Here is a 27,379-nt window from a genome sequence, read left to right on the forward strand (position 1 = left end):
CAGAATTTCTAGGCGCAGTCAGAGGCCGGAGGGTGTCCAGTTTGGGGACCACAGGATCTCATCTCTGCTGTTTGCAGACGATGTTGTCCTGATGGCCCATCAAATCCAGACCTGCCCAGTGTGAAGCAGCTGGTATGAGAATCGGCACCTCCAAATCAGAGGCCTGCAGTGATGCGGTCGCTGCATCGTACTTTTAAGGTGAAGAAGGAGGTGAGTCAAAAGACATAGCGAGGGATGGCTAACCAGACTGTGCTAAGAAGTGATGTAGGAGATAGTAGTTGGTGGGCCCTCCGTTTGAGATACGGTGAGGAGCCCAGTCACACGGGAGGAGCTCGGAGTCGAGCCACTACTCCTCCACGTCGAGAGGAGCCAGCTGTGGTGGCTCGGGCATCTGTTCCGGATTCCTCCCGGGCACCTCCCCAATTCAATTCAATTTATTTTTGTAACGCCCAAAATCACAACAACGGTTGCCTCTGAGGGCCACAGTGAAAGACGAATTAAGCAATGTCTGTCGTGACGGGAGACGATGTTCCAGAGTCCTCTGTCCTTCTCGGCCAGGAAAAACTACAAAAAACCTCCTTGGGAAAAAGTAGAAACCTGGAGGAGTTCCACAGTGAAGGGGGGATCTGACTCCATCAGACGGACAGACGGACGCGAGGGAGACAGTGGAGCTGGACCCACTCAGGAGGAGAAGCAGTTCTTCAGGAGGAGAGCCAACTCTTTCAGGCAGATGAAGGACCATCCATACGTGGTAGAGACCGCTTCACCAGGAAAGGAGCATCTGGGTCCACAGGTCCTTGGAGTGAGAAAAAAAAAGGCAATGAACAGTTTGCAAGTGGAATTAAATATTAAATATTGTTTGATAGAATAAGTAGTCAGAAGCAGAGGATAGTGCTCAAGCTGCCATACTTCCCCCAGCATAGTTGCTCCTAGGGCAGCATAGCTAAAACTGTAGGTTTATATTTCTGTTCCTAATTGGCCTGACCATAAGCGATTTCAAAGCGGAACGTTTTAAGCCTGGACTTAAATTAAGAGACTGTGTCGGCATCTTTAACATGGACCGGGAGCTGATTCCATAACACAGCTTGGTAGCTAAATGCTCAAACTCCTACTGTGCTTTTAGAGACTCTTAGGACCACCGCATAGCTCGCCTAGGGCACCAAATGTGCTGGGGCCTGCCCTGCATCCAGGTTTTTGTATCCTTCACACAAGCACTAAAGCTGTCTGTCTACTTGATCTGGGAACACCTCAGGGCCCCCTCGAAGGAGTCAAGGGAAGTGTCTGGGGAGCGGGAAGTCTGGCAGTCCCTGCTTAGACTGCTGCCCCTGCAACCCAGCCCCGGGTAAGCGGAAGAAGGATGGATGGATGGATGGCTAAACATGTTTTTTTACTTCTAAAACATTAGATGCCAAACTAAAGGGCTCAAGAGCACGTTTAAAGGGATTGGACTGGACTCTGTTTAAAAAAAAAAAAAAAAACAGAGTCCAGATGACTATAACTGAATCATTTTCTACTATGGAACACTCCTGGACAAATGAGGGATTACACCAACAATACAAATAATGCATAATATGTAACTTTAAGACTTTTAGGTAGGGCTTTTTTAGTAATAATGGTGAAACAGAATAACAATTAATGCTTGTGACTTTATCCCTGTTTCATAAAGCAGGTTATTTTAAACCTTCAACAGAGTTGAATAACCCTGAAATCAGCCAAACTCTGGGTTTTCTATTTCACAAATATGGTTAGATAACCCAGACTCAGAGGAGTTACCAATATACCAATATGTGTACATTAACTTTTCTGACTTTTTTGATATTCTTGCTTTTACAATCACAAATGTGGCAACAGAACTCATGACCTCTGGAGTCTTACAAACTTTTCACTAGAGGTATACACGCTTATAGCTGCCCAAATAATATAGGAATAATGGGAAGGTTATAGGACTGAAAGGGTCTTTGTCCCACTCACTGACTGTTAGGCACTACACTTCTGTCCATACTCCAGTCTAGTATGAGTGCTGGAGCTGGGGTCATGTTTTTATCATGTCATTGATCACTTTATCTCTGCAAGAATACAAACAGTTGGTGATGGCAGTGTTTAACTGCCTGACCAGTGGGGGCAGTAATGCACCAACTGTGCCTAACCTTCCGGAAAATAACAACAACAAGAAGAATCCAATAGGTGGCGGTAAATGCGCCTTTTCTGTTGCTGCCAATTGCAACTAAAAGTAACAGAAGAAGATAATACTGGGTTTGCAAAGACAGGAGAACTTCTCGTGGCTCTTCCTGGTTCATCTCCCAAATCTGCAACTTTGTGAGGAAGAGTTGAAAGAAAGAGAGAAAAAGTGCTTACTTATTTGATTATATGGTTAGATCGGTGGACGAGCCTCGAAGCTCTACGAATGATCATAATGATAAACTTCCGAATGTTGCTTTAGGTACAAATCGAGGATCTGAAAGGACAAAGAGAAAAGGAAAGAGGAACATCATGACTGCTGTTGAGGCAGCTATGGCGAGTAGGCGCGACTGTGTTGTGAATGAACCAGAGGGGGATTCAAGAGAAAGTGGAGAAATCATGGAGATAAGTCAGGGTAGCAGTCAGGGAAAGGAGATGAGAGATAATAGAATGGTTGAATTAGGGACCAGTGCAAAGAAGGTTAGAACTAACATATGTGAGGGAGAAAGTGGGGTCACTTTCTCCCTCACATATATTAGTTCTAACCTTCTTTGGAGGACATCCATTCGGGGACACCTGAATATAAGGTTGCAGAGCAGGGAGGGATGGCGACTATGAACCCGGTTAGGCTGACAACGGTGCTAAGAAGTGATGTAGGAGATATCTTATTGGCAAAGGTTTTGATAGATGGAAACTTGTTGATTGTGTGTAAAACAGAGAGCAGAAGGAGCGTGCATATGGGCTGAAGTCGATAGAGCAACGCAAGGTGGTGAGTGCAATGTATGTACAAGAGGTGGGCAGTCGGTGGATTAAAGGTGTCATATGGGGAGTTCCTTTTGAAATGACAATGGAGGAAGTTAAGATAAACCTACGAGGGTGAAAGATGAGAGGGGCTAAACGTTTACAGACAACCTGGGATGGAGTAAGGAGAGACAGTGAGGGTGTGGTGTTGTATTTTGAGGAGGTAAGTTTATCAGAGAAAGTGTCATTGGGTTTTCTAAGTTATAATGTTCGAGAGTCTGTGTTTGGTCCAGTTCGGTGCTACAAATGTCAGAGGTTTGGCCAAACAGCAAAGGTGTGTAAAGGAAAACGAAGATGTGCTAGATGTGAGGATCATGATTATTCTGAATGTGGGCGAGAGAACCCTCATTGTTGTAACTGTGGAGGGGATCACAGTGTATCCTTTAGAGGTTGTGAGGAGTTAAAAAGGCAAAAGGAGATCCAGCAGGTCAGAGGTCAGCAGAAAGTCACATACGCAGAAGCTGCTAAAATGGTCAGTCATTCAAAAGGAGGTGGGGAAACAAAACAGGCAAATCAAGAAAGACAGGGGGCTAGGCTGGAGCCTGATGTTCCAAATCAAGAGAGTACGATTAACTTGAAAAGATTAGTCACTTTCATAACTGCAGTAATTAATTCGACAATGGAGGTGAAATCAAAATTGGAGAGAACACAACTCATAGTCAAGGCAGCAGAATGTAATTTGAGACGGAGAGATCTGACATGGGAGGAGGTAAGCAATGATCTGTTCTATTAGGCAAGGCAGGAGAGTACATGTGCTACATAGTTGTAGTAGTAATGTTTTTTGTATTACAGTGGAATGCAAGAAGTTTATTGGCCAATGGAGGACAGAAGTTCAAGAAATACATTGATATATACATAGAGTGGAAGGAGTGGGATGAAGGTGTGCATAATTTATAAGGGAAGATGTCCCATTCAGGGAGTTGGGAATAGGAAAGGATCATGAGTATGTGTCGGTGGAAATTTGGACTAGAGAAGGCGAGTTAGCTGTGATTAACTTTTATAATTCTTGTAATAAACTGGATAAATTGCTGCAAATAGAAGGGGTGAATTATAGTAGGGTGATGATTTGTGGGGATTTTAATGCACATAGCACTTTGTGGGGGGGTGCTAGGAATAATTTTAATGGTGAGGTTATGGGACAACTGTCAGAGGAGAAGGGTTTGGTTTGTTTAAACGATGGACGAGGGACTCATATACATGTGCGCACTGGGAATACTTCACCTCTTGCAAGTATTTGTCAGTGGGAGGTGGTGGAGGATATGACAGTGGGGAGTGACCATTTCCCTATTAAAAGTAGAGTATTTGTCACGAACGGCAGAACGGAGCCAATTACGGAGCTGGAAACAGGCGATGATTTAACAGATTGTAATAGAACGGAGCAGAAATGTACAAAGTCACTGGAAATGTCAGGACGACAAGGGAAGATCCTTCCAGCGGTGGTCAGAGCCAGCATACAGCGATGTCAGAGAGCAGGCGAGAGTCGTAGTCCGTTCCAGGTTCGGTACACAGGCAAACAGCAATGTCAGAGGTAAGGCGGAAGGAATACTCAGGACGGTCCAAGGTCGATGACGGCAAACAGGATCACAAGGAGTAGGCATAAATCAGAAGTCAGAGTCAGAACGGGAATCAAAATATCAGACCGCTCAAATGCTGGGGCAGAACAGGGCAACGCAGACAATCTTGCACTGAGGCAGAGGAAACAAACACCTAAAATACTACACCCAGTGATTAACAAACAGATATAGCTGTAAACCCACGCACAGTGTGAGGAGCCTGTGATGAGCTTGTGAGACAAAGAGGCGGTAACCAGAGAGGAGAACAAGAAGGGAGGGGGGAAACGAAGAGGAGCAGTGACAGAAAACCTGTGAGTAAAACAAGACAAAACTAGAAACACTGCATTGCAGAATTTGAGGCACTCCCTTATCTTTGAGAACTTAATAGAGTATAAAAAGGCTATTGCGGTTGCATGGAGGATTATTCGGAATGCCAAGAGACAGAGTCGGAATACATTTTGTAATAAAATAGGGCGAACAACTCCAATAGAAGAGGTGTGGGGAGCGATAAAGAACATGAGGGGTATTCAAAACGAAAGACAGTTTCCAGTACTTAAAATTCAGAATGAAACAGCAGTTACTGATGAAGACAAGGCTGAAATGATAGCTAAAGCTTTAATTAAAATACATAGTTCAGATAATTTGACAGAGGCAGGTGGGCATGGGTGAGAAGAAACAAAAGCAGCATATCCGAATGTTCTCAGGAGGAGGGTAGACCATGGAAATGTTATGGATGCACAGTTTACTATGGAAGAGTTTAAGAGAGCAATATCGAAATCTGTAGACCCATCCCCTGGAAAAGACAACATTTGTTATAGAATGCTCAAACAATTGGGTCCTAAAGCTCTGACAAAAATATTGGGGTTTTATAACAGAGCGTGGGAAATGGGAGTTTTGCCTAAAAGTTGGAAAGAAGCTGTTATTATTATTAAGAAGCAGTTATCCCTGTTAGAAAGCCAGGAAAGGGTCCCTCTAATCCTGCTAATTATAGGCCAATAGCACTTACATCGCATATGGGGAAGAAAATGGAGAGGATGATAACTGAGTGTTTAGGATATTATGTTGAAAGTAAAGGAAGTATGTCGATGTATATGAGTGGTTTCAGGAAAGGGTAAAGCACAGGCAAATAAGGAGTCTATTCTAGCTGTATTTTTTATGTGGAAAAGGCCTATGATATGGTATGGAGAGAGGGGTTAATGATTAAGCTGAATAATTCGGGTATCTCAGGGTGGATTTTTAAATGGATAAAAAATGTTTTTATTTGATGGGTATATCCAGGTTGAAGTACAGCGGAAAATCTGACTCCCCAGGGCACTGATCAGTCCTTTTTTATTTTCTATTATGATTAATGATGTTTTTGACTGAATTGATAGTAGTATAGGGCGCTCACTGTTTGCAGATGATGGAGCACTGTGGAGGAGAAGGCGAAACACTAAAGATATTGCAGCTAAAATGCAGGAAGCGGTCAACACTGTGGAAAAGTGGTCTTATGCATGGGGGTTTAAGTTCTCAGGTGAGAAAACAAAGGCTTTGATTTTTACCAGGAAGAGATGTTTTGAGGTGGCAGTTAAACTGTATTGTCAAGTAATAGAACAAGTTAAAGAATTTAAATTTTTGGGTGTGTGGATGGATCCAAGGCTGACATGGAATGTTCATATATCTTATTTGCTAACCAAGTGAAAGAAAATTCTGAATGTGATGAGATGCTTGACTGGGGTGCCTATGAAAAATATATATACAGTGTTAATTAGATCAGTGCTGGACTATGGAAGTGTGGGATATAGTTCAGCAGCTTCAACAGTTTTAAAAAAGATTGAGGTGATCCAGTCGCAAGCTTTGAGGCTGTGTTGTGGAGCTGTCAAGACTTCCCCGGTGTCAGCACCATTGCAGGTGAACTGCCCCTATATCTAAGACGGAAACAAATGACCATGCATTACTGGGTAAATCTTAAAGGACATTCTGAAGATCATCATTCGTCAGTAAGAACGTTACTTCCATGTTGGGAAAGTGAGAGGTCAAAGCAGGGTTGTTTTGCATGGAGGAGTAATGGCACAGCAGAGTTAATGTTTTTAACCCAGAAACAGTTTTCACCTACATTTGCGATTCCCACCACTCCTCCGTGGGAGTTTCCTGCCGCTTCAGTAGACTTTTATATTCTGGATAAAACCAAGGCTCGGAAATCAGTAAGGGATGTGAGGCTGCTGGTGGATGAGAGGCTGAGTACATTATACAGTTCACATGTTCTGATTTATAGAAAACCCCATAATAGGATCTACAGCATTTGCATTTGTTGTTCCTTCTTTACGTGTGTCAGTCCAGAGGAGAACAACAAATAATCTGGCAGTTTTTACAGTTGAGATGATGGCAATTCTAGCAGCCTTATAGTGGTTGGAGAATTCACGGGTGATGGAGGTGGTAATTTGTTCCGACTCAAGTTCTTCATTAATGGCAATCCAATCTTTCAGGTCCTCGAGTAGACAAGACTTAGTAATAGAAGTATACGAAAACTGGCACAGGCTTCACAGAAGAGGCTTCCGGGTCTCTTTTATGTGGATCCCAACTCACAGGGGTATAAAAGGAAATGAAACAGCAGATACACTGGCCAAGCAGGCACTTTTACTCCAGGCTTAAAACGTTCCTCTTCGAAATCGCTTATGGTCAGAGTAGTTAGGAACAGAAAGATAAACCCACAGCTTCAGCTACGCTGCCCTAGGAGTAACTATGCTGGGGGAAGTATGACAGCTTGAGCACTATCCTCTTCTTCTTCTGACTACTTATGCTATCAAACAATATTTATTTTTTGATTCCACTTGCAAACTGTTCACCGCCTTCTTTTCTTTCTCTCACTCCTGAGGACCTGTGGACCCAGATGCCCCTCCCCTGGTGAAGTGGTCCCTGCCCTGTGTGGACGGTCCCTCATCTGCCTGAAGAGTGGCTCCAGTTCGCCTCAGTCGGTCCCTCATCTGCCTGAAGAGTGGGTCCAGCTCGCCTCCGACGGTCCCTCTTCTGCCTGAAGAGTGGGTCCAGCTCGACTCAGACGGTCCCTCTTCTGCCTGAAGAGTGGGTCCAGCTCGCCTCAGACGGTCCCTCTTCTGCCTGAAGAGTGGGTCCAGCTCCAGTCTCCTCGTGTCCGTCTGTCCGTCTGTGAGAGTCGGATCTCTCCTTCACTGGAACTCCTCCAGGTTTCTACGCTTTTTTCCCAAAGAGGTTTTTTTGTAGTTTTTCCTGGCCGAGAAGGAGAGTCTAAGGACAGAGGACCCTGGGACATCGTCCCTCGCCACCACAGACATTGTCTGACTTCATCGCCACCACAGACATTGTTGATTCATTTCTCCCTGTGGCCCTCAGAGGCAACTGTTGTTGTGATTTTGGGCCTTACAAAAATAAATTGATTTTGATTTTGATTTGATACTCCTTTCATGGACATACAGTGGAGAGCAGATCAGAGGCCAAGTCAATTATCACAAGCTTTATAATGGCAGAGTGGCAGTCACATTGGGACAGGACAAACAAAGGGAGGCATCTATACGCACTCCAGAAAACAGTTGGATCAGGGCGGACAATCAGAGGGAGCACCAAGGAAGAGAGAGCCATAACTCCAGATAACTCAGAATGGGACACACCCAGCTAAACAAGTCTTTACATTTAATAAACAAGCATTCAACAGCGCTTTGTGATCACTGTGATGAAGAAGAGTCAATCGAGCATGTCATCATTCAGTGTGACAAGTACAGAGATGAAAAGCAGTGTATTATCAATTTGTTGAGAAACCAGGGGCATATGGAAGTCAGTATTCAAAACATATTTAAATGGTTTAAGCAGAAAGGTTCTTGAAGGAGTCAGGCCTAATCAATAGAATTTATTTAATTTATTGTATTTTATTTTATTGTATTGTATTGCATTTTTATTTATTTTTTGTATTTTTTTGTTTTGTTTATTTGTTTGATTTTATTTTGGGGTTGGGAAGTAGAGACCTCTGGTTCATATTCCAATACTTTTTTTTATTACTTGGTAGTGTAAATGCACCTAAATGCTGTATGCTGAGCGCCATAAAACAAAACCAAGAAGAAGAAGAAGATAATGCTGAATGACACCCTCAGAATAATAGGGAAACATCGAACAGGGGAATGCGAGCGCTGCAGAATCCATGAGACAGTGGAACATGTCATTAGTCATTGCCCGAAATATCAACAGCAAAGACAAATTCTGAGAGAGAGAGTATGTGAACATGGGATTAGATTTAATATCAAGGAATTATTGCAGAACATCACACAAGAGGTTATAGTAAAGGTTCTCCTTTTGTTTCTTAAATTAACAGGATCAATGGGGAGGATTTAAGGACTGCTGGGGCCTTCCCGGCCCACACTCCATACCGAACGGTGGCGGTAATGCGCCTTCAGTTGCGTGCCAACCGCCACTAAACAATACTAGAAGAAGAAGAAGAAGAAGAAGAAGAAGAAGAAGAAGAAGAAAATTAAGAAAATACTGTAGTTTTTACGCCTCGTGAGCCGCGCAGCGCGCTGTTAGCCCGAAGCTAACACGAAAAACAGTCGTTAAAATGTCTTCAGGGGAAAGGCGGAAAGCTCTGGTGAAGAAACGGCTGGTCGCGGCTGCGGAGGAGATATTTGGGCTGTTTGAAAGAACGATAGCGGAGTATGAGGAGGAACTGCGCCTCTGCAAACAAGAGAAGGACCCGAGAGTCATGTTCATGGTCGGGACGATTGTCCAGGGTTATGGTCTGAACCAGAGTCTCAATCAGGGTCTGAATCAGGGTCTCAACCAGGGTGTCAACAAGAATCTGAACCAGAGTCCGAACCAGAGTCCGGACCAGGATTTGGGTTTGGACCTAGGAATCTACCAGGGTCTAGACCTGGGTCTGAACCAGCACCTGGGTCTGGACCAGGAGACTGAACAGACTACAAGGATTAAAGAGGAGCTGGTGGAGCAGAGCATCAAACCAGTGCAGGTAACACCTCATAAAGCCACGTCCACTGCTCTGACTTTTCTAACACTCTGAATATCAGAATATGAACATGTTTTATTGTCTTTTTTTGTCTGTGGAGCTGCTTTTTGGCTCAGATTAACTTGATACTGTAAAATATATACTTCAATAGTTTCTGTCATTGCTGCGACTGTGCTGTCTTAGCTTTAGCTCATTTGCTAATGTCAGGGGGAGATAAAGTCCACTTCAACTCGACACAACAGTGAATTTCTCTTTTTGTCACTGCTAAAATTCAGAATAAGTCACCTGCATAAACTCTACCACGAGATTTATAACGCCAACAGTTTACCGCCGTGTGTTAGGCTGCATTCCAGTCATCCTTGGAGGTCAGAACCATAGGCCCATTTCACCATAGGTCTGTCTTGTTCCTGTTCCTGCAGTAAAAGTGCAGATCTTCACTTCACGTTCCTTTCATTCTCTGAATTAGCCGGGTCTTTCTCAAATAAGTAAAATAAAAAGCAATGACAGCAGAGAGTGAGGTTAAGACTTACATACCATGTAAATATGTCACCGGAGGAAACCTCCATGTTTATCAAAGTAAGTGTTTTTGTCTCAAAGCTAAAGGCTATATAACACACAAACTTGATAAAAGTACATAGAATGTTTTTGTAAACGAGTTAGTTCAGTTTGTGCTATTGTTTGAACATTATTGTTTACCGTATTTCCTGAATTATAAGTCGCACTTTTTTCACATAGTTTTGGCTGGGGTGCGACTTATACTCCGGAGCAACGGAGTATAACACCGCATCAATAGTGTGACTAAACTGAGACTAATCCTGGAACAGGACTAAACCAAAGTCTTCAACAAAGACGATGTATGAGATATGATTGCAGCTTTCTCTTCAGCGCACAACTGTAAGCGACATATTTTAAACTCACGAGTGTGACTGAGATGCAGAGTTTGTTGTGTGAAAGAGCACGGAGGAGCGCGAGTATAAAACAGAAACTCTGCGATGACGAGCCAAAGACACGGAGGCTAAAGTGAAGGGCTCGCGGAGGCTAAAGTGAAGGGCTCGCGGAGGCTAAAGTGAAGGGCTCGCGGAGGCTAAAGTGAAGGGCTCGCGGAGGCTAAAGTGAAGGGCTCGCGGAGGCTAAAGTGAAGGGCTCGCGGAGGCTAAAGTGAAGGGCTCGCGGAGGCTAAAGTGAAGGGCTCGCGGAGGCTAAAGTGAAGGGCTCGCGGAGGCTAAAGTGAAGGGCTCGCGGAGGCTAAAGTGAAGGGCTCGCGGAGGCTAAAGTGAAGGGCTCGCGGAGGCTAAAGTGAAGGGCTCGCGGAGGCTAAAGTGAAGGGCTCGCGGAGGCTAAAGTGAAGGGCTCGCGGAGGCTAAAGTGAAGGGCTCGCGGAGGCTAAAGTGAAGGGCTCGCGGAGGCTAAAGTGAAGGGCTCGCGGAGGCTAAAGTGAAGGGCTCGCGGAGGCTAAAGTGAAGGGCTCGCGGAGGCTAAAGTGAAGGGCTCGCGGAGGCTAAAGTGAAGGGCTCGCGGAGGCTAAAGTGAAGGGCTCGCGGAGGCTAAAGTGAAGGGCTCGCGGAGGCTAAAGTGAAGGGCTCGCGGAGGCTAAAGTGAAGGGCTCGCGGAGGCTAAAGTGAACGGCTCGCGGAGGCTATCAAGGTCACTTGATGTTTCTGGCCATGGCGATCCCTTCATCTGGAGGTTGTTTGTGTTATTTTCTTGAGATTGTTTAGTCTACAAAATAATTTCAAACAACCATAAGGAGTGACAGAAATATTCAGATTGTTATTAGGATAGTAAAAATTTTAATTATATTAATTTTTGTTCATGTTACCCACTTCCAGCTCCCAGTGGTCGTCCCAGAGCTCAGTGCTGTCGGTGTGAAGACAGAAGAGCCCGCACTGCTTCTACAAACCGGGCACAAAGAAGAGGAAATACCGGGAGAGGACATCAGCGCTGAGCCACACTCAGATGATGAAGACATGGATCACTCTTCTGACTATGAAGGCTGGGAAACTCCAGGCAGAAGCTCACTGATGGAGACAGAGGCTGAGGGAGACGAACACCACCAAGACCAGGTCAGAGCCAGAAGCACCACTGCTCAAGACACAGGTTCATCCCTCAAAACCAAGTGTGCACCAGAGACGAATGTCCCGTGAACGCTGGGGACATGTCAGAGACGGCTGAAAGAGCCAAGGGGAGCAAACACCAGTGCTCCATTTTTAGAAATACTGTTTACAAGGCCACATTAGAGGTCACACAGGAGCTCATTCAGCTGTTCAATCTGTAAAAAGAGAACGTGTCAGATCAGTATGAATCAGCTGGTATGAAGATCAGCACCTCTAAATCTGAGGCCATGGTCCTTGACTGAAAAAAGTTCTGGGTGGGGAGACTTTGCCCCAAGTGGTTCAAGTATCAAGAGTTCAAGTATCTCAGGTGTTGTTCACGAGTGAGAGAAGGATGGATCGTGAGATTGACAGTTGGATTGGTGCAGCGTCTGAAATGATGTGGTCGCTTGACATTTGGCTGGTACAATAGGGCACTGCATTCTGCCTTTTATAAGTTTGCTTTTTACTGCATTGTGTGGCTATAGCCCACACAATGCAGCAAAAAGTCTCGTCATTGACAAGAATGCTGTAATGTGTCTGCATGTGAGAATAAAGAATTATAATGAACAAAAAATATATTTCCCTCTCTTTCTCTCTCCCCCAGATTAGAGCTCCAGGTGCCATTCAGGAGCAGAAACGCACTGAATGTCCTCATTCAGTTCAGGAGCAGATGCAAACTGAATGTCCTCTTCATTCAAAGGTACAGTCCATGTGTTCTTGTGTACTTAATCATGGTTTAGGGGGACATTATAGTGTGAGGACTCAAAGTGTTCAACATGAAAAAGGGGATTTATTGCTTTCAGCTTATTGCCAATAATATTGTGATCTGTTGGTTTTGAGGTCAATAGTAAAGTGTCTGTCTCTGAACAAACTGCACACACAGGCGATCTCTGGGTGCTGTCCTCAGCTCTTCTGCAGTTTTCATTATGTCAGTGAAGTCTGCGGTACTTGAATACTTTTACTTTACCTGAATCCGTGTGCTGCGGGGGGAGGGTCGCAGTGGCGATCGATCGGCTCTAAGCTAACGCAGAAATAAGTGGTGCTGTTCACACACGCTGCAATATAGACGCTAATCTGGTCACCAGAATTTCCTCCTCAGGACAGACACTGACCGACCAGCACCAGAGAGTATGTGTTTATTATTAAGATCCCCATTAGCTACTCTTCCTAGGGACCAAAGTATTAGAAAGTATACATTTGAGGTGGGAAAAGTAGGTGCGACTGTGACAAACAACCCCTCACTCCGTATTTGAGCTGGTTTAAGTCTTATTGGGCGTGCATGTGTGAGGGGATTCTAATTTGCCTTATGTTTGGTCCTGATTACTTTGTTTTGGACTTTGAACAGAGCGGAGCTGAAATCGGTAAAGAAGAGAAACTGGATTATGAAATCTGTGATCCAGAATCTGTCCCAGCTCCACAATCTGGTACAGAGGACAATGAATCGTCAAATCACAGGATAAACCTCAACTCTTTACTGAGGGATTACTTTGTGGACTTATGTGACACGAATGAGATAATTATTCCTGAAAATGCAGACAAATCAACCATTTTAGAAGGAGGACAAAATTTCTGTTTTATTTGTGAAAAGGCTTATACAAAAATATCCCGTCACTATAAAACTCATGTAAGAGAAGATCCTGACATCGCTCACGTTCTTAGTCTTCCCATAGGCTCAAAAGAGAGGAAGGAGTTACTTCATAAACTTCGTAACAAAGGCAACTTTTTGCATAACTGTAAAGTTATGAAAATAGGAAGCGGTTCATTTAAAGTAAGGCGGAGATCCAAGGGTTCAAAAAGAAACTATGAATACTGCATCCACTGTGGAGGAATGTTCTTGCGAGCGGAGCTTTGGAGACATTTAAGAAGGTGCTCCTCAAACCCAGCGGACAATCAACACCAAGGCAGGAAGAAAAAGCGCGTGCTTGGCCGAGCGTCACTGGTCAAGTCGGCATGTTCAAGCCTGGACGGTGTTGAGATACTAAAGACGTTAAGTGGAATGCGTGATGAGGGAGTTGAAAGTGTAATTCCCAATGATGTTCCCCTTCTGGAATTAGCTGAATCTCTTCACAGCACACATGGACCAGACCCTTTCTGTTTTGATGAAGACAAAAACAAGGAGGAAAAATGTGAAAAGGAACAAAACCCAACGGCCGACGGAGCACCGGATGAAGACGTTCCTGAAGGTAATTATGACAAAGAGTTTTAACGTCCCAAACTGTTGTGTCAATCAGCTTTCCATCCAGCACTTATGAGCAAAAACAAAGAATGAATCATATTCTAGAGAGAAAGGCACACCTTTCAGTCACTCTGCAGCGCTCTCAGAACGTCTGTGACCACTCGGTCACAGATGTGATTAGTGTTGTCCTGTGCCTCACAACTGTCCCTGTAAAAGCAGAGGGGACAAAGTGCAGGCTCTGTGTCCCCCGTGGGAGAGAAGGATCAGCCCACTCTCGAGTTCTGGGGTTTAATTCATATTAGAAGACTGACATTTCTGCGCGGCATCTTAACAAGAGAGAGAGCAAGGCAAGCTTATTTGTAGAGCACAAAGTGCTTCACAACAGGAAAAATGCATAAAAATCACAAAGACATTACAGAAATCACAAAACGGCTTAAGTCCTGACTCTGGGCAACAGCAGGAGGCCGGTCCCTGAGGTCCTCAGACTCCGAGATGGTTCATATGGCACTAACATGCCCGAGATGTACTTTGGTGCTAGGCCATGGAGAGACTTGTACACAAGCAGAGCTGCTTTAAAGTCTGTTCTCTGAGCCACAGGGAGCCAGTGAGAACTGAGAACAGGACTAATGTGATGGTACTTCCTGGTTCTAGTCAGGACCCGAGCAGCAGCGTTCTGGATGTACTGCAGCTGTTTTACAACTCGTTTGGAGAGGCCAGTGAGCAGGCCGTTACAGTAGTCTAATCTGCTGGAGACAAATGCATAGAAAAGTCTCTCCAAGTATGTTTGTTTTTTAGATGGTAAAAAGCTGCTGATGTTATTGACTTGATGTGGCTGTTAAAATTCCATTATTACCTTAACTTGATTTGTAGGCTTTAGACTTTGGAGGTGACTGCTAACACTTTCTCTTTTGTTTCTGTGTGACAAAGACGAGTCAGAGCGTCAGAGTATGAGGGAGTGCGTCCTCAGGGCCCATAAAACGTTCTTTAGGTTATAATTGTTGTGAAGTTTAAAGTTGCAGTGAAAAGTACTTCTCATGGTGATGTGGACCACTTCACCAAGAGGTTTAAGGGTCAAAAAATTGTTTGGTAAAGGTTTGAGTGCTTGAAGTTTGTAATAGTTATCATTATTACACAATAGTAACTGCACTTAAATAAAAATGCAATCCATATTTTCCTGCCTCTGTATAAAGCAACTTTTAAAATTGCCTCATTAACAAACCTTTTTATTTGTCTTCAGCAGGTCAAAATAAAGGTAAAGGTAAAGGTAAAGGGGACCGAAGACCATGGACCAAAGCTGAAATCTCTGCTGTGATGAGGCACTTTAAATGTCACATCAGGAAAGGTATTTTGGCATCAAAAATAGACTGTGACAAGTGTAAGAGCCGTGAACCAGCGTTAGAAAACAGGACAAGCCAAATGATCCGAGATTTTGTTCGCAACAGGGGACTGACACTGAAGCGTCACTTTAAAATTGAAAACTTAATAAATACATCCATCCATCCATCCATTTTCTACCGCTTGTTCCCTTTCGGGGTCGTAGGTGACTGGAGCCTATCCCAGTGACTTCGGGCCTTAGGCGGGGTACACCCTGGACAGTAGCCAACTTGTCGCAGGGCCAACAGACATAGACATAACAGACAGCCATTCACTCTCATATTCATCCACTAGGGCCAATTTAGAGTCACCAATTTTGCCTAACACATGCATGTCTTTGGATGGTGGGAGGAAGCGGGAGAACCCGGAAAGAACCCACGGTAACACGGGAAGGACCTGCAAACTCCACCCAGAAAGATCATGTGATGTTGGTCTGGTCCCGGAATCGAACCCATGATCTCCTTGGGAGGCAAGAGCGCTATTTAAAGTTATACTATAAAGTTTACATTGTTTCCTCTTCAAACCTGCCTCAAGTCGTATTTAGCGTCTTTCACGTTAGGGTTAGGGTTAACCCACATTGTGTAATTCCGTTGAAGAGGTCTTTTTCCTCTCAACGTCATTTTTGACGTCATTGATTGTTTTTGTCCATAAATCCTCTCCTGCTCAGACATGCTGTGGAAATGGATTGTTGTATTGGCTATTGGGGCATCATTATTTATTTACTGGCTTTTACTGCTTAGTTTCATTCCATGCAGTCATTTAAGTTCTAAGCTCCAACGCAAAGGGACGTACAAATACAACACAAACAATGCATTTTGAGTTCTTTAATGCAGTGGTTCTCAACCTGGGGGTTGGGACCCACACAGAGGGTTCTCAAATGTATACAAATATTTTAAACTTGGTTCGACTCTCTTTGAATGCAGTGGCAAATGTACATTATTTGTTGGCTGACCAAAGTAATTTATCCAAGTCTATAGCCTCAAAATAAAATCAGACATTACACCTGAGGCTCCTTTATCCCTTTGGGGGATCTTACTTTCTATGATTGGGGTACACTTTGAGAGCCACTATTTGAATGTACTTTGTTTGTAGAAAGTTCAGTCTGAGTGCATATGTTTTACTTTCACATCAACTTGTTCATCAGAGAGAGCAGTTTGGAGAGAAATGATCACAAATGCTTTTCAAAAACACTTTTGACTGTTTAATAAAATCACAAACTAAAGTTAAACCAATGATTTGCATGTGTTTCTTACAGTGAATAAGCCTCATGTACAACAGCTTCACTTAAGTCATTACTTCACTGTTTTATCAAGATCACATTATTTGAATTGTCTGTAAATGTTACATTCATTGTCTGTAACTTTCACATGTACCAGTTTTATATTGTGACTCACAAACACAAGAGGAAGTTTGAAGCACAGAGAATAGTTTCTGAGACCGCACGTCGTCGTATTATGACTTTTATGGCTTTTGGGCATTTGCTCTCAACGGGTTTGCATATAAAAAAACGCGGGTCTCAAGGCCCCACTAGATCCACACAAACCCGGTTGGACCCTGTGGGAAGGGTTTGTGCCAAAAGGAAATGCTTAATTATATGTCAAATAGATTTTTTTTTATGTTAAGCATTAAATTATTTAAATGATTTCACAGTGTTTGCGCAAACATTAAAATAATCTGTCAGACTCACTCGTCAAATTCAAGAGAGTGGAACAGGCTGCTCTGGTCGAGTCCCATTTCTCTACAGAGGGGCCACTGCTGTTACTCCAAATGTACGCCGACTACGTGTCATGACCGGCGTGTCATGTTTAACGCCGAGCTAAAGTAAAGACTGAGAGCTTTGCACCTCGGAGCAGAACAGAAGCTCAATAGCAAATCAAATTCCAGTCCATTATGTCTTTGACCGCAGGATCATGTGACTGGCAGGAGCGGTGATGTACTTTCATGGCCCCGTTAGATACTATTAAAGCAAGTGCAGGATGTGTGTTTGCAGAAAGGACTTGCAAGCCAAACCTTCAAATGTTTCTTAAATAAAAGGCTTACTTCCATATACATTTATTTATTTCATCCACATTGTGCAAATGATATATCTGAAAATACAAATATCATACAAGATATTCTCCCCTCGTCTCACTCTTACACACAGTGACACTAAAGGCAACACAGTCTGATCCAGACACAGGTTTCATGTGATCTGTAGTGAACATTAAGGTGCGTTCCAGTCGTCTTCGGAGCCCAACTTGGACATTTTCTCAAGAGCACTTCCCTGCTGTCTGTGAACCTGCTCCTGCTTCTTATAAATACACGGTTATGCTAAAGTTGCTAACGTCTGTGGCGCTAATGTAAACTAAAGCAAAACTTCACTCTCCAACATTGTTCTAAATGCCTGATCAGATATGAGAACACTTTACAAACCCTGTCGTTACTGTCTCCACGATTGACTCACAGGCGGATTAAACAATAACAAACGTGTCTAGACAAACATGGCGGCTTACAAAAATCAAAAATACTAACTGAGAAACTGCAACAAGGGACACTAAACTATAAATTTGAGGTATGAAGTCATGTTTTGTTCTGAGAATATTTGAGAGTCGCGTGACACAAATTAGCGGCTGTGGTTGAACTGTCCCTAGTTAGAATTTTATTTACATTTTTTACGCCCTGTTATGGTCCAAGCGAACAGAATGTAGAAGGGACTGGCTGCTCAGGCAATTGTTTCATAAACTAGAAATATAATAATAATGGAATCACATTTTGGCTGATTTGAGAACTTTCCTAGATTTTATCACTTGATTGAGAGTTTACTGGTAATTATTTTTCCGACATGACGACTGGAGCACAGAAAACATCGCTCTGAGCTCCGACCTCCGAGAATGACTGCGTTAGCCACAGAAGAGATTAGCATTTATAGCTGCGCTACGCTAAAGGCCACATAGATGCACTCTTTGGATTTTTACAGCAAACTACTACTAGGCTATGTAAAGTCATTTTTGTTCAACTATTTGCTTATTGATTTAGTGGTTCATTACAGAAGTGTGTTGCTGTCATGTTAGTAAAAAAAATGCCTTATACTCATCAATATGTAACTTTTCTGTTTTGCCCAAAACCCTTTTTCCGTGGAGATGTTGTTGCTTTGCCTGGAATGTTCCACAGTATGACTTAAAACCGTCATTTATTAACCTCCAAACATGGCTGCTGGCCTAGAACATGCCAGAAGGCTAAATGGTATAATTGTCTCCAAAGCCTTAGATATTTTTAAATAATGTATTAAAAAGCACAATATTCTTCACTAGTGAACTGCATTTTTTACTCTTACGGCAGCAGTACACTTCTGTAAGGCAAGTTTATCTTAGAGCATATTCAAGGAAATTCAAGCAGTAGTTTGTTTAGTTAAAGAACATATGACAGGTTTTTCACAATAAACGTATCCCAGTAAAGGTGAGGATCCGGTTAGGATTAGTGTTAGGGTTATGTTTAGGAATCGTACATTTGATTACGATTACATTTAGGGCTTTGTGTTTTTTGTTGATTTTTTGACAATATATTAGTTCACAATCAATAATTTGTGAAATATAATTTGACTTTTATGTTGTTATATGATTTTTTTTAAGCCAGGGGTGTCCAAGCTATGCTGCTCAGACCAATTTCTTTTGGCCCTCAGACTTGACCCAAACAACAAAAAGTAGTACTTTTTACTGTAAAATTGGAAAAAATCTAACATTTTGATGCTGTACCAACCTAATATTAATGTTCCAAGTCTTATTAAAGATGTGGAGGCTTATAAAAACAATAAATGCAAAATTTAGAATTATTGACTTCATTGTTGGGTCATTTGTGGCCCTCTGCGCCGTATAAGTTTCAAAATACGGGCCTCGGTGAAAAAGTTTGGACACCCCTGGTTTAAGCAGTCAGAAAAATGTGTCAGTTGTGTCTACTCAGCTTTACTTCCTGTAGTATTTCCAACTTTTATATTTCTTCACAAAGACGCTTATTGACCGTTGTAAAACTATGATAAATGTTTACCACAGATACTATCCTCCAAAGCAAGTCATCATTAGAAAACAAGAGAACCTGTCATATGTACTTTAATATATTTGTTTTGTTATTCTGTGATGTTATCTGCCTCAGCGCCGAGCGGCAGTCGGTCACTGTATTCAGACGCCACTTCACACTCGTTTGTTAGTTTATCCAGAGACGACGAATCAGCCAAAATACTCTCCTCCGTGTCCTTCTCGCCATTGTCTGTCACCTCGTCCTCCGCTAAACCTTCACTTAGATCCTTTTCCGTCTCTGTTTGCACCCTAAACGAGGCCTTCTGCATCCTGCACTGCCCCCGAGCTTTCAGATACATCCTGTACGTCTGACTGCGATATTTGTAGACTAAATGATAACACGTAGCACCCAGTAAAGGAACCGTGGACACCGTTAGCAAGCAGATGCTAACAGAAATGATTATTATCAAGTTTGGGATGTGTTTTTTAGTCGTAAAATGCACTTGAACATCACACTCTTCTCCTTTTAGCGTTAAGCAAATGGAATAGTTCGTACTGGGACGCAAATTGGCAAAATAATACTTGCTTATTCCATCTTTTACATGTGTCCACTGCACTGCGTTATGATCCGAGCTAAGGCACAAAAATATCCCGTTCAACTCTTTTTCCTTGCCGGTTTCGTCCGGCCGCGTTTGCAAAGTGTTTAACCTGACGACAGCTTCCGTTTCCGTCACTGCCAACGCAATCACCCCAAAATTGAATAAATACTGCTTTAGGTCGTCAAAACTGGCATTCGAAACAAAACCTGTAACGTATTTAGTGTCTGGAGACAAGCTGCATTTGTTAACCGCTCCTTCTAACACATTTGATTGACTTTCTGTTGCTTCTTTAGAGTTAAAATCCAAAATTGAGTGTGTTGTTTTGAATGAGGACTGCGTAACTTTAGCATAGTTAACTGTTGTTAGCTCCCCTTCTGCCAAAACCTCAATTGTAATAGATTTTTCATCTTGACCTGCTTCATTCACAGCAAAACAACTATAAACGCCGCTGTCTTCCTTTTTAAGATTAAAAATTACAAGTGTTCCATTTGTATAAACTTTTAAAGAGTCGTCTAACATTTCAGCTGAATCATTCTCTGTTAACTTGAGCGCCAACTCTTTTTTGCTGTCGATTCTCCACTTCACAGTTGGCTGAGGATTGCCACTGTATTCACAAGTCAAAATCAACAAACTCCCCTCAAAAAAATTCTCGTTTGGATCGTTATTTTCAATATTTATCGTCACAATTGGACTTTCACAATTTGAATCTGTCAAATTTAGCAGTAATTCACCTTGTGCATTTTCCGGAGTGGCACAAATGATTAAATTTTGGTCTGGAATGTTGACTTTCGCATTCAAAATCCAATGTTTTAGCCAATATAAATAGCAAATGCATGAAAAAGGATTGCTGTAAAGTTGCAAATATGACAAAGCAACTAAACCGTCAAATGTCCCTTTAAGGATAGTCTTAATTTTGTTGTTGTTCAGCCGCAATGAGTTGAGTTCTTTAAGATTCGAAAAGGCGTTTTCTGGTATTTTTTCTAATTCATTGTGGTCCAATTTAAGAAGTTGTAAAGACGTAAGGTTCTCCAAATCAGCCCAGGGAAAGTCTGTGAGCTGGTTGTGGCTTAGATCCAAATTTCGTAGATAAATTAAGCTTGAGATTGCTCCGGCTTCGACGTAAATGATCATATTCCTCGTCATCCATAATGAAGTGATTTGCTTGGAGTTCTTGAAGCTCGGGGCGGGTATGGACGTGATCTGATTAGCGGAGAGGCTAACGGTCGAAGAGTTTGGTGGTAAAAAGCGTGGGATGTTTGTGAGGTCTTTGAAGGAGCATTCGACAAAGTGTCTGGAGCCTTTGTCCGAACAAGAGCAAGGCCGCGGGCAGGAGGACGAGGACGAGAGGAAGCAGGAGAGGCACAAGAAGAAAACACACATGGTGGACATTTTGAATCCTGCAGAAAAAAACAAAAAACAGTTAGAACAGACTCCCCTTTTCACAATAGGCCTTTTACACAATAAAAAGTTCCGGTTGCGGTAAAATGTATTTAAATTTATCTTGGTGGGTTCTTGGGGAGTGGACATTTGATGACCACTGTGATGAACCCTGGCTCTCTGGACCCCAGTCCGCTCAACTTGTCCAGCTCCATCCAGTTGCCCTTCCTGAATGGGGCCTCTAAAAGACTATTAAAACCACAGGACTGCATCAGAGAACTACTTTTAGACTAACCTAGGATTAAACACTTGGACTAAACTGTGCCTACATCAGGATCAAGCTTCGTGCTGAAGAGCTGTGCGCAGCCAACAGTATGAGAAACACTGTTCTCTGTATCAGATATCTCTGTCCGTGGTTCTGACTCTCCCCTTTTTCCACTTTCCTCAGCACTAACACCACAAAACAGTGAAACTGTGAAAACATCCTGTAAATTGAATACAAATTTGTGCTTCCTCTGCCACTTCTAAGCAAGGATTAAACTTGGACTAAACAAGGCCTAAATGAGGTCAAAACCAGGAAAAGAGTAAATTAGGAGTAACCAAGTCGACAAAAACGGCACTATCAAAGGACTAAACCAGATTAAAACCGGTCTTAATACTCAAAAGACATGGAGAAAGTAGCATCCATCCTTTTCTCCAGGTAAGCCATGGTTGAATAACTGCTCTTGGATGAGTTAACTCCAGAAAATGTGACGTCTTTAATCTTTGGCACTGCACCCACCGCCTGCTCTCCTCTGAGCGAGCTTCGACGCCCTCAGGTTTCAGAAGACACAGGACCAAAGCAGGACCAAAGCAGGACCTGTCCCTAGAAAGTGCAGTTCTGGTGCATCAGTGTATGATGCTTATGTCTGCAGATGTGACGCGGCTGCATCTTCTCCGTCTCCATCCTGTTTGGATTTAAAGGGCCAGCGCATCCTTCTTTGACTGTCTCCTTGTGTGATCCTCACGGCTCACGGTGTGTCAGTGCTTCCCAATCAGGGGTGTGACGACCTTGAAAACAACACTGATACTTAAAAGTGCATACGACATGTTAGACTCATTCCACTCATTTAGTTCATTTAAATTAAGATTTAAAGCAATTTGTGTCACTATTTTTGTGAAGTTTGTGACTTTACTTCCTGGTTGGGCGTGAAGCGCTTTCCTGTGGCCTTTCTGTGTGGAGTCTGCATGTTCTCCCTGTGTCAGCGTAGGTTTTCCGAACCACAAGAACTGACCCTCACAGAGCACAGGCCCCGCCTCTTCATAGTGATAAGCCCCACCCTTTCATAGTGGTAAGCCCCACCTCTTCATAGTGGTAAGCTCTTCATAGTGATATGCACTGCTGATGGTCATTTACTTGTTTTTATTTTTGAAAAGTAGCTACATGACATTTTTTAACTCTACATGTGACAGTCTGCACAACTACATAGTAAAGTACACAGATGTGGGTGGAGCTAGGAGCTAGGTCAAAGCCTCAGTTACAGGACAAAACGGGATAAACTCACACCTGCAGGAATCAATCAAAATACAACTCTGCGTAAACAAATGATGAGGAAACACTGTTGTAACAAGGTTAAAAACTAAAAACTTGATTTCAAACAATATGTCCTCTTTAAAATGTGTTTAAACTGTAGCAGAGGGTACAGCGGCAGTACCTCAGCAGTGCTCCCATGGACTGTTTGTATGTAATGTTCTTTTAAATCCTGCAGATGGCGTCAAAATCATTCGTTTTGCCACATGTTTTCTTTGGGAGGAGTCAGAGCAGTTTAAACCTCTGCATTTTAGCTTTAGCTGCAGAGATTTTGGACCTTTGAAAATGCAGCCTTCAATACCGAATGACATCAGATCCATTTGCCTTATTGTAGGTTTTTCAACATAAACGAGCAGAAAAGACAGTTAGTGTATAATATACACATATTTACTGAGACGAGAAATAAAACATTACTAAAGATTTAATCTAAATTTAGTCCTGGTTAAGTCCTGCTTTGGATCTTGTTGAGTCCTGATTTAGACCTGACTGAGTCCTGATTTAGACCAGGTTTGGTCCTGGTTTAGACCTGGTTGAGTCTGGGTTGAGACCAGGTTTAGTCCTGGTTTAGACCTGGTTCAGGTGTTGAATGTAAACAGCTTCATGAATTGTAACGACTCATTTCTCTCACTGTAAATCTGACACAAGGACAAGCTCAGCGGCAGAGTGGTTAGCTGCTGCTTTATTTGAATAAATAACAGAAGAGCTGCTGTTTCCTCTCGCTGTTTAAAACACAGAGCATAAAAGTGAAAATGAAAGTGTTGATACAGAAGAAGACAGAGGTTATGGGCTTTGATTCTCATCTACAGCGGCGAGTGGGGCAGAAGTGCAGAAGAGGATGAGGAGCAGAGGAGGGTGAGATCGAGGTGCAGAGGAAAATGAGGCTGAGGTGTAGAAGAGGGTGAGGGACAAAGGATGAGGCAGAAAAGCAGAGGAGGTTTTGTGCTTTGTGTCTCTGAAGCATCGTGTCTGCGTCGAGTCGAGTTGGAGACGGGTTTTGTCTCCAGGATTGATTTCCGGCCGTCTCCCCTTCCTTTGTGTTTGTCTCTTTTTGGACCGACAGTCGCTGATGGATCAAAACACAAACGGCCACAGAAAAAGAGCTCAGCAAACGACAGACCAGAGGAAGAGTGTGGGAGGGTTAGAGAGAAATTAGGCAGGTCTAAACCAGGACTAAACCAAGTCTAAACCAGGACTAAATTGTGTGTCCTGATCCGGGTCATTTAAACAGACTTCATTAAAAGAGCATTAACTTTAATGAAGAAGAGCTGAACCTATCAATGAGAGTCAGTTTTGAAGAAAGATATTAGTCCTGGTTTAGACCTGGTTTGGTCCTGGCTTAGCCCTGGCTTAGCCCTGGTTTAGCCCTGGTTTGGTCCTGGGTTAGCCCTGGTTTAGTCCTGGTTTAGTTTTGCTTTAGTTCTGTTTTATTCCTGCTTTAGTCCTGTTTTGGAGGAAAACCTGCAGTCACACTATCTTTGTAAAGTAGGATTTACATGAATAATATTTAAAATGACAATATAGTATCATTAAATTTAATATCATATCACTTGGGTTGATCTGAGCGAGTCACGAAAAGTTGTTTAGTAATTCCAAGTACGTGTGTATGGGACGTGACTAAAGCTATAGAAAACAGGAGCAGTTTTGCCAATGCATGACCTGGAAATATCATATTTTGGGTCTTGACAAAGCGAATGTTGTGCTTCAATAAATAGGAAACAGCTGTTGCTAACGTGCTTTTCTAGCTTTGTTTTACTAAGGTTCAAAATATAGGTTAGCATCAGTCGAAATACGGCCCTTTTCTGTCACTTTTTATTGTTTCAGATCAAGTTTTGTCGCATTTATTCACTTTCAGTTCCATTTTGTCCTATGTAAGGTTCTTTTGAAGCTTTTTTTGTAACTTATTAATTTTTTGGTCACTCTTGGTCACCCTTTGAGTCTGCATTTTCTCTTATTCAATCATCTGTGGTGTGAACCTCTCAGGGGCCCCTTTAGATCAAAAACACGGACCAGAGAGACTTCAAACAGAGACACACTTTAGGTCCATGTCTTTAACACAGAGTGACACTGAGAGCAGGAGGACCGCTCCACAGTAACACAGGGAGGACACGCACACGGTCTGGGCCTGGGCTCAGAGTACAGACTAACAAGATCCTCCTGGACTTGATTGGATTAGGGCTGGTTTTATTAGATCTGGGTCCATTTATGAGGCTTAAGCAGGACTTAAGTCTGCCCTTGTCAAAAGCAGAGGGCACTGCTCTGTCGCCCTGTCCCAACCACAAGCACAACCGTCCCGAGAGAGAGGGACACGAGCATTTAGACCTGGTCCAGTCTTGGTTAAGTCCACGTTCAGACCTGGTTCAGTCCTGGTTCAGACCTGGTTCAGACCTGGTTCAGTCCTTGGCCAGTCCTGGTTCTGTCCTGTTTCTTCCCGGTTCAGATCTGTTTTAGACCTGGTTCCAACCTGGTTCAGATCAGCTTCAGTCCAGGTTCAGTCCTAGTTCATTCCTAGTTCAGTCCTGGTTTGGACCTGGTTCGGACCTGGTTCAGACCTGGTTCAGACCTGGTTCAGACCTGGTTCAGACCTGGTTCGGGTTCAGACCTGGTTCGGATCCAGTTCAGACCTGGTTAAGTCTTGGTTAAGTCTTGGTTAAGTCCTGGTTCAGACTTGGTTCAGACCTGGTTCGGATCCAGTTCAGACCTGGTTAAGTCTTGGTTAAGTCCTGGTTCAGACCTGGTTAAGTCCTGGTTCAGACCTGGTTCAGACCTGGGGGAGCGTTTCATTTCCTCCCACTGGTGAGTGAAGGTGAGCGGGTCGAGACTCCGGGGGGAACAGCTCTGATGTTACCCACGTCTGAAGCCTTTTCTCTGGGGGAGGGACGACTGTATGGGAGGGCATCTGACCCACAGGGATATAGGAATGGAAGGGCATCTGCCATATTTCTTCAATAGACAATATTTTCCCGTAGCTTGGTTTGGTGTATTCACATTCCGCTCACGCAGGTCTCAGAGGAAAACACACAAATTCACTCAAAGAGAAAAATCCAACAGGCCGAGAGCGAAGGAAGTGAAGAAACGAGGGAAGGAGGTGAGGAGACGAGGGAAGGAAGCAAGTAGGTGAGCGAAGGAAGCAAGTAGGTGAGGGAAAGAAGCAAGGAGGGGAGGAGGCGAAGAGACAAGGGAAGGAGGCAAGGGGACAAGGGGACAAGGGATTGCAGCCAGTAGACGAGAGAAGAAAGAGGGAACAAGGGAAGGTAGTGAGGAGATGAGGGAAAGAATCGAGGAGGCGAGGAAAGGAAGCAGGTTTGTTTTTTTGTTGATTTGTTGTTGTTGTCGTTGTTGTCGTTGTTGTCGTTGTTGTCGTTGTTGTCGTTGTTGTTGTTTTATTATATCATTATATTTCAGATTTGACTAAACATTTTGCCCGTTTGTCTCCAGTTTGACCATTTTTGTAAAGTTTGTAATTGTACTTCCTGGTTGGACATGAGCACAAATATGACATGGGTAGAGGTAAAACCCTCTATTATTCCTTTAAGTGTAAACCGTCCGTGTTTTCAACGGCAAGTCGCACACTAATGACATCACAGAGGGATTCAGCTTTGCTTCCCGTCACAACGCTTATTTTTCAAAATGTCATCACTCTTCATAAACTTCAACTGAACAGAAGTAAAACTGTAAAGAATATTTACCACATGTGCCCTCCCACCAAACTAAGTCATCAGACACAGATTTAATCCAAACTGAAATATTATAGTTTTGCTCCTCCTCCTCCTGACTGTGGCGAACCTGCTCACCTGTGTACTGTGAGCAGGGCGCCTCTGCACAGATCTGACCTGTAAGCTGAACAGAACGGTTTGTGCTCCAGCAGGAATCAAATCTAAACTATATTTGTAAACCACAAAATGTAAATTACAGACATTAATTTACAAAATGTACATCAAATCACAAAACAAAATCATTAAAAGTCCCAACACACTGTAAAACCACAATCTAAACAAGTCAAACATGAATAATCAGATGTAACTGTTGCCTCTGGGCTGTGTCCTGTGAGCGTGTCTGGGTCAGGGTTCTATTCCCACGGCCTGGTGCATTGTGGGTAATCGGCCTGTTCAGAGGTAAGTACAGGTTAATGTGAGGGCCCTCGACCTCAGGAAATTAATTAAAAGAGTCAACTCTGCATTTAACAGCTCAGGAGACTGAAAAGAGGCAGAAAAGAGGCAGAACAGAGACCGAAGAGAAACTGAACACAGACAGTCCTGGCTCTGGTCCTGGGTCTAGTCCTGGTTCTGGGTCTGTGTCTTGTTCTGGGTCTGGTCCTTGGTCTGGGTCTGGGTCAGGCCCCGGGAAGTCCTAAGTCCTGGTTTAAGCCCGGGTAGCTCTGCTTTAGACCTGGGTTTATAACAATATTATTTCTCTCTTTACTATTGTCAAAGTGGTCCAAACCCAGGATAACCAGGACATGTCCTACATTGACTTTTTATTTGAAAAAGATGAGAGAATTTTCCAACAAATCAATGGTTTTGGAAACATCTGCTGGGACTTGGGGCTCAAAACTGGGACCGTAAAAGGGGACATCTGGTCACCCTAGTTATCTCTCCCTGCTGTGCACAGTCGCAGCAACAAACATTTCACGATAGAAAGTTAATTTGAGTGAAACAACAGCTCCAATGGACAGATTAGCAAGAAAAGGCACAAGTAACACATTTTTA

At 43.2% G+C, this 27,379-nt stretch overlaps 2 protein-coding genes across 2 annotated transcripts; one reads left to right on the top strand and one right to left on the bottom strand.

Annotated features, from left to right (window-relative positions):
• Positions 1-9,016: 9,016 nt before the first annotated feature.
• LOC140381518 (uncharacterized) lies at positions 9,017-11,639 on the top strand. The gene is made up of 2 exons (XM_072465587.1): positions 9,017-9,498; positions 11,325-11,639. Exons 1-2 carry the CDS (start codon positions 9,091-9,093, stop codon positions 11,637-11,639), a joined length of 723 nt encoding a protein of 240 aa, XP_072321688.1. The 5' UTR covers positions 9,017-9,090.
• A 7,293-nt stretch (positions 11,640-18,932) lies between these two features.
• On the bottom strand, positions 18,933-21,115 carry LOC140381520 (immunoglobulin superfamily containing leucine-rich repeat protein 2-like). The gene has a single exon (XM_072465588.1). The coding sequence runs from the start codon at positions 21,113-21,115 to the stop codon at positions 19,238-19,240; it is 1,878 nt and encodes a 625-aa protein (XP_072321689.1). The 3' UTR covers positions 18,933-19,237.
• Between the last annotated feature and the right edge of the window lie 6,264 nt (positions 21,116-27,379).

Source organism: Eucyclogobius newberryi, unplaced genomic scaffold (genome assembly GCF_026437365.1).
Source record: "Eucyclogobius newberryi isolate DKJ021-1_F unplaced genomic scaffold, fEucNew1.0.hap1 SCAF_5, whole genome shotgun sequence".
Lineage (NCBI taxonomy): Eukaryota > Metazoa > Chordata > Actinopteri > Gobiiformes > Gobiidae > Eucyclogobius > Eucyclogobius newberryi.

What these genes read in the sequence shown, in the direction of transcription:
- LOC140381518 (XM_072465587.1), top strand. Translation starts at nt 9,091, where the DNA reads ATGTCTTCAGGGGAAAGGCGGAAAGCTCTGGTGAAGAAACGGCTGGTC. An exon ending in AGAGCATCAAACCAGTGCAG is followed by an intron (nt 9,499 to 11,324) that starts GTAACACCTCAT and finishes ACCCACTTCCAG; the next exon opens with CTCCCAGTGGTCGTCCCAGA.
- LOC140381520 (XM_072465588.1), bottom strand. Translation starts at nt 21,115, where the DNA reads ATGTCCACCATGTGTGTTTTCTTCTTGTGCCTCTCCTGCTTCCTCTCG.